We start from the raw sequence: 7356 nt of genomic DNA, 5'->3' as shown, positions 1-7356 counted from the left end.
CATTTTGAAGTTGTTGAGAGAGGCCTTCTAACCCTTCTGGGAATTTCTGTAGAGATTCAAGGCTATACTATGGAGAGGAATACAGAAAAACTTCAGCACAAAGATAGGGACAGAGTTCACATGCCTCTAGTCCAGGGGTGGCCAACGGTAGCTCTCCAGATGTTTGGCTGGGGCTGATGGGAGTTGTAGGCAAAAAAACATCTGGAGAGCTACCGTTGGCCACCCCTGCTCTAGTCACAACTAACTTCAGCCTCAATTGCAAGGGAGCTTTCACATGCCTACCTTTCATGTGCCTATGGACTTCACAGAATATTTTGGCAATCTTGAGAATGAGTGCTACACTAAGATTCTTCTCCCAACCCAGAGCCAAACTTTCTCTTTTGTTGCAGACCCCACTTATATGGTCTAAGAACACTGTTAATGGGTTTTCAGATGCTCCACTATATGAAAAGGCCACTTGTCCAGCTCTTAGTACTTTTAAAATTAGGTCTCACCTAACAGCACAGCCTTGATTCACTTTCTTCCTGGCTTTCTTAGAGGCCAATATGAGACAAGACAAAGCAGACTGACTTAAGAGGAGAATTCTGTTCCTGCCAGCCCAGCTTCAGTGGAAGCAATAATTCCCTCTCTCTCCTCTGTTCACCCCCTTCCTACCAAGATTTTCTTGCATAAAGCTTAGAAAGGATGCACAAAAGGAGGGTCTCCATCTCCAATATCTGCAACGTCTGGTCCAATAGCATGGCTGCATAAATACTTAATCCCTCCCCCATGCAGGCTTGAAATCCTGCTCTGCCACCAACAAAGAGTCAAAGCATCATTTGACATAAGTATTTCATTTAATGAGCAAAATCGTAGCATGACCAGTACCGAAGTGACCCAAAAGTTTAGTTCACAGAAACAGCAATGTTCAGTTTCAGGTTGCTAAGGAAAAGGATCTGAAAAGAGAAACAGGAGTTATAAAAGCAAAAAAAAAAATCTGTTCTTGCATACGCAGAATACATATATGTTTGCATTAAAACCAAGAAACAAAATGCTTTCTCCAAGATAAGCAAAGTAACACCTTTTCCTGGGAACCTACAGACTACAGCTGGGCAAGCAAGATATGAACTAGCAATGCACATGAAAGTGCACAATTAATGCAGTATCATGAGGATCTAAAGGAAAGAGAAGAACTAAAGCCATGCATTGGACTTGTGAAAAGGATCTGGAAAGGCAAGTGCAGCATAGGCATTCTATTAAAGCAGCCAAGGCAAATGAGTCAAGATAAAAAGGAAGCGATCAGGAAGAGAAGAGAGAAGGCCAGAGAGCACTATGCCTGCATAAGTGAAAGCCTTTGTTAGGACATAATAAAAAATAAAAGCTAAAGGTAGGGTAGTTGAAAACCACAAGACAGTTTGACAGTAAGGTTTTACTATCCGGATGTACACATAGCCAAAGACATAAACCCTATTTGCTCAGAAACAGGGCTTCCAAAATGCTACTGTTAACATTATATTATGCTGTTTTAACTTCTGGAGCTACCGTAATTCCTATTCTCCTTACACCAGCTCCCTTTTATTACTTGAAATATTTCTTTACACAGTTCTCCCATGCATGACTTTATGGGACAGCAGCACATTAAGTATGGCTTTAGAACCACAGCATTTTATACACTGTTGCAACCTCAAGCATTACCAGACATTTAGGCTCTTTCTGCACCTGGAACTTAGCTCTCATTCCCAGCACTTCATAGAGCCCGGACCTGAATCACTGATTCCACAATAGTTACTTTTGTCATGTCTTGCTCTACATATTGAGTTCCACAATTCTAGTGTTAGCAAGATTTCTTACCACACCCCCTTCCCATCAGGCTCATTAATCCCTCCCCAGTGACTAAAAAAAAACGCTTTAATGCTTGTGTGTTCATGTTGGAACTCCAAGATTCAAGTTCCTTGAGCAGAGCAGAATGCTGTTGTAAACACAGGTTATGAAGCTAGGAGATGCATCAGACAGCTTACATCCCCCCACTTTAGTCTTTCACTAGGAATAGTGCCACCATAAAAGACTCTCTTTTTAGAAAAATAAATATTTATTCGGTAACAACCAAATGTCAAGCAACACAATAAAGCAACGTGGTTCTCTATTGGGGGTGGGGTGTCACTGGACTGGTTCACTTGCAATACACAGGAAAATTTATTCAGAGGTAAATACTGAAGTTTCTGTAGTGAGTAGCAAGCCAATCTAACAACCAGAAGGTCCTGGGTTCAAGCCTGAAGGTCAATTTTTTTTCCTCTTTAAATGGGCAGTTTTTAAAAAGCTTCAACTTCGGTGCCTTATTTATACTACTAAACATGAATAACCTTTCCTGTCAACAAGGCACCAAGACTGAAGTTGCATTTTCTGTCTCTCCTCTCCTCCCCTCACCGCTTAGCTCTAAATGTCTAGTTGCTTAATAACTTCTTTATATTTATTTTAAAAGTATTTATAGTTATTTTAAAGTATTATAATAAGTATCATAATACTTATAATATTTACCTTTTAAAAACTGCCCAGCTTGGAGAGCCAGTTTGGTGTAGTGGTTAAGTGTGCGGGCTCTTATCTGGGAGAACCGGGTTTGATCCCCCACTTGCACCTGCTGGCATGGCCTTGGGTCAGCCATAGCTCTGGCAGAGGTTGTCCCTGAAAGGGCAGCTGCTGTGAGAGCCCTCTCCAGCCCCACCCACCTTACAGGGTGTCTGTTGTGGGGGAGGAAGGTAAAGGAGATTGTGAGCCGCTCTGAGACTCTTCGGAGTGGAGGGCGGGATATAAATCCAATATCTTCTTCTAATCTTCTAAAAACTGTCCATTTAAAGAGAGGGGGAAAACTGACCACCTTCAGGCTTAAACAGGACCCTCTGGTTACTAGACAGACTTGCTACCTACACCACCACAAAAGCTCTAGCACATGTCTGTAAATAAGTTTTCCTGTGTACTGCAAGTGAACCAGTTCAGTATTGTTTTTTCCCTCCTATAGAAAACCATGTAACTTTATTGTGTTGCTTGGCACTGGGTTGTTATCCAATAAATATTTATTTTTCTAAAGCGAGTCTTTTATGGCAGCACTTTTCCTAGTGAAAGAGCAAGGTGGGAGGGGAATGTAAGCTTTCTGGTGCATCTCCTAGTTTCAAAACTTGTGTTTACAACAACATTCTGCTCTGTTCAAGGAGCTTCTTGAAACTTGGCAAACATGTATTACAAACATGTATTTGCATTTTTTAACATAATAATGAGACTGATTGTCTTTTATGCAAATAGAATTTAGGCACAAATGGAGGAATTCCCCACTTACAACTGTGAGGTAGAAGCAATAAAACCGCACCAAAACCTTGACCCTGTTCAGCATGTGGGGAATCATTTCCTAACCCCGAATTACTTTACTGGGCTGCGTCGGAGTTGGTGGCTGTGCGGAAACAGCCTTAAGAGTTTTGCTACACAAGAAACATTTTAAAAACTGCTGTTATGTACTATGAATCCTTAAGGAATACACACTATGGAGCCTACCAGCTGGCCAAAGGGAAGCAGCAGTATCCCCCTCCCCACCCCAAGTTTGGCAACACAAGGTTTTCAAAAGTTACCTGGAGATGCTGGCTTATTTTTTTTTAGGCGGTGCACTCTGAAATATGCCTGCGTCTCTCATGGCCTCGAACTCCTTTGTGGCATCATAGTTCTTATAGAACTCTGCATATGCTCGCTTCCTGGGTTCAGACACACCAAACTGAAATGAAAGAGAAGACTGAAGGCCCCAAACTAGGTTTAAACTGGCAAAATAAAGTGGGTTTTTTGGAAGATCCTTTAGTCTAATTTCTGTAAACAAAAAAAATTACACAAATGTGTGCAGCGTAAACTAGTTAGCGGCTGGGGGGGGGCTGCTTACAGAAAATTAACTGGTTACTACATTGTTGGAAAGAAGCTTTGGTAGACAGATCTGTAAAAAACTGACAAAAATCTGACCTTGAATCCAAGTATAATTCCAAGAGACATGAGAGACACTGCTATAAGGTGTTTCCTTAGACGGCTAGCCAACAGGCCTCTCATCTGCGGTTTGGGCAACAAAGCAGATGACATGGTTGATAGCTTTCCCTAAAGAAACAAAACATGCACTTGAACCACATCTGCTCACCTGATATTAAGAACCAACACACATCTCTTCAACATATGTAATCATTTTCTTATCATTGTATTTTTTCCCTTTCTTTCAAACAGCACAACACACACACAGCAGATTACCAGTTAAAGGATTTCAGGTACTGAGAAAGATCTCTGGCTTAAACCCTGAGGAGTGACTTGAAGTCACAATATTGTGCTAAACAGATGGTGTATGACAGCTTCCTACATGCTATAAAGTTTGCAGGAAAGCTACGGTATCTACTGCAGAAGTACAGTTATTTCAAACGTCAAATGCTTGGGAGAGCATATGCCACCCCAACATCCCCATGCAAACAAATAACTTCTGCGCGCTGTTTTAAACTGCCAGGGAGGCCTCTTCCCAAGCACGGGGACCCTACTACTTAAAAAAAAAACCCGGCTGACTTGTGCCACAGAGCCCACAAACACTTCTGCCAATAAGGCAGTTCTTTGGTCCTGGGCAGGCCGGCCTACCAGCGAGGCGGCCACACATGAACACCGTAATGTTGAACCAAGACAAGCATGTATTCCAGTATGAGCTTCCGTAACACACAGCTCGCCTCGGGAAAGCTTACAATGGAGTAAATGTTTCTCTTTAGGCTGCTACTGGACTTCCTTCCCGCTTGGCACTTCCAGCATTCAGTTAGCCATTAACGAGGCAAGGCGTGGAGAATTTCCACTATAGAGTTACCACAGAAAGAGCAGGAGTCCAGTAGCACCTTTAAGACCAACAAACTTTTATTCAGAATGTAAGCTTTCGTGTGCTACGTGCACACTTCTTCAGACGAGGAATGAGGCATAGTAAGCAGAAGTACGTATAGCTTGCGGGGTTTAGAAGTAACTCCGCAGCCAATCTACGGGCCTATAGAGAATAACCCTGCCCCCAGTATAGAAATTCCGCCTCCCCCCTTGGGTGACCTTGGCCTTCAACCATGGGTGGCCCAGCGCCCTCCAGGTGCCCCCCTCCCTCGCAGGGGCCAATAACGGCCCGCAGGTCACGAGACAGCGCGCGCGAGCGAGCGCACTTTTTCGAGCGCGGCAAAAGGCGGGGATGAAGAAGGCGCGACGACGTCGAGGGGGCCTCACCTCACCCAGCAAAGGTTGTTGGCAAAAACAACCCCGAGACCCTCCCGAGAAGATGCCGCTGCCCTTCCTCCTTTTTCACCTTTCAAGGCGCAGCTGAGCTCTGCGCATGCTCGATAGCACTGCTTCCACTCGGATACGGCAGGGCGCTTGGATCAAACAGGACAGAGAGCAGCGTTAGGCGTCTAGCGCAACAGATCGCTTGAAAGGGCCGGCGCGTGCGCGGGTCGTATCAGTTGCTTGTTAAGCAGTGCAGAGTAAAACAGCGGGAAAATTTTCTGAGGAAGTTGAGCCGCATTTTTTATCAGATGCATAAAGCCAGTGTCTGTTTTTAAACAGATGAGATGTATACAGTATAACCAGTCTGAAGAACATCTGGGCCGTGTAGATGATTCCCCATGCTAACACTTCGAGAAAGCGGGGCAGGGGAGCAAGTCTCTGGAAATCCTAGCTAGAAGCCTCGCCGTGAACTAGAAAGGGACGCACTCTGCACCTCTTGCTTGTGCCAGCACAAAGCAAACTGCGATTTCTAATAGAAATACTATGCTGCATGAAATTGGCAGCAGAGACAGCGTTAACTTCTTTGCAGGACTATTCATGTACACTTGTAGTAAAGTAATTCAAATTAAATCTGTGAGCGAAGCATCTTTTTAAAAATCTAATTAAAATGAACCAATAATTGCAGTTAAAGTTAGTCATTACTACAGTCACAGTGAAAGAAATGAGAGTTGCTCAATTGATTCCGTTTCACTTGTTCCATTAATCTTGTCATGACTAACTTGACCGGGATAGGTGCCAAGATTTTACTGTTTAAATGTAAGATCCGCACCCACATCTTCCCTGGAGTGGAGGGGCTGAGTACACCACAGCCACCTGTGACGTTTTCTAGCAGCCTGGAAGGCACAGTCTCTTGCTGAAGTGATTACAGCTGTCTGGGAACAGGGAAAATGCCTTGCTTAGCCGAATCAAGACAGGCTGACATTCTTGTCTGAGAGAATCTGAGGTAGAAAGGAACTCTGTCTCATCACTATTGTACCTTGAACTTTATATTAATAAAGCTTTTCAAAATTTGAAAAAAAAGAAAGGAACTCCATTATATTTACACACGTCTCTGCAAAGCAGTGACCAAATCCATTCTTGAATTTTGAAAAATATGTTAAAACATTCATAATTCCTTTGTTTTAATGATTGTATTACTGAAAGGGCTGTGTGCTGACTGTATAATAAAGCTGTCTTTGTCTTTCCATTATGTTTATTTATTTATTTTAAAGATGTATTATTCCTTGGAGGGGGATCCATACCGGAACAGTAATATATTTATTAGAATTAAAAACATTGTTCTGTTATATTTCAAAGCTGTTCTACTAAAGGTATGATATTATTTCTGTTCACGTAGCAAGTGCCGCTGACACTACCAGCACCTGCCCCATGCGTTAGGTTCTCCTGTGTGGTGCATGGGCAGAGAAGAGACTTTGGATCCTCCCAGTATTTAGGCAACCAGAGTACTGATGTTGTATGAGAATACTGCAGAGAACCACAGCGTACTTACCTGTTGCCGCAATAATACAATGTGAATAACATTTTAGAAGTCTGAAACTGGATTACTTCAGAAGGCCCTGCCCTAGTAAGTTTCCCAGCAGTTTACACTGTACTGTTAACTACAAAGACATCCATTTGCCAGCTTTGCAAAATCAGATTTACTCCTCTTCTAGCATAAGCCAAAACCAAATTTATTAAAAACTATTGCCTTGGAGCTAACATCAGGGCCAACTGTTCATGGCACTATATGAAAGCTGGTAGCTCCATAAAACAGCCATGTTCATCTCATGCATTACAAACCCGCAGTAACCAGAGTGAATAGATGATTCTTTAGTTGGCAAATTATTCAAATCTGATGCAACATAATATTAAACTCACCCTACACAATGCAGAAAAAAGGAGCAAAGGTTATTTCTTATTATGTTATTCAGAGAAAATGGTAGGGGGTAATTGATTGTTGTAGAGGAAGGAAATAAGAAATTTACATCACAGTCTGTTCTTTTTGTTCTATAAGATGTTTTGCATTGTGTGCACCACAAGTGTTGCATTTTGTTTACTGATGCCATACATACACATAAAATTAGTTATTAA

The 7356-nt window shown here is 42.5% G+C and overlaps 1 protein-coding gene across 2 annotated transcripts; it reads right to left on the bottom strand.

Moving 5' to 3' along the window:
- Positions 1 to 817: 817 nt before the first annotated feature.
- Positions 818 to 5430, bottom strand: LOC132575039 (cytochrome c oxidase subunit 6C). 2 transcript variants are annotated; one of them, XM_060243440.1, is made up of 4 exons: positions 5230 to 5430; positions 3970 to 4098; positions 3594 to 3733; positions 818 to 935 (listed from the first exon to the last, which is right to left on the bottom strand). In XM_060243440.1, exons 2-3 carry the CDS (start codon positions 4081 to 4083, stop codon positions 3608 to 3610), a joined length of 240 nt encoding a protein of 79 aa, XP_060099423.1. In that variant the 5' UTR covers positions 4084 to 4098; positions 5230 to 5430; the 3' UTR covers positions 818 to 935; positions 3594 to 3607. The 2 variants fall into 2 exon arrangements, with proteins under 2 accessions (XP_060099423.1, XP_060099424.1); XM_060243441.1 differs by having other exon boundaries at positions 5235 to 5363.
- Positions 5431 to 7356: the final 1926 nt, after the last annotated feature.

Source organism: Heteronotia binoei, chromosome 7, assembly GCF_032191835.1.
Source record: "Heteronotia binoei isolate CCM8104 ecotype False Entrance Well chromosome 7, APGP_CSIRO_Hbin_v1, whole genome shotgun sequence".
Lineage (NCBI taxonomy): Eukaryota > Metazoa > Chordata > Lepidosauria > Squamata > Gekkonidae > Heteronotia > Heteronotia binoei.
This window is presented reverse-complemented; position numbering and strand designations above follow the sequence as displayed.

Bases quoted from the DNA above. Each gene is read 5' to 3' on its own strand.
- LOC132575039 (XM_060243440.1), bottom strand. From the start codon at position 4,083: ATGTCATCTGCTTTGTTGCCCAAACCGCAGATGAGAGGCCTGTTGGCT. The intron at 3,734-3,969 runs GTCAGATTTTTG...CTTTCATTTCAG, and splicing joins GAATTATACTTGGATTCAAG to TTTGGTGTGTCTGAACCCAG.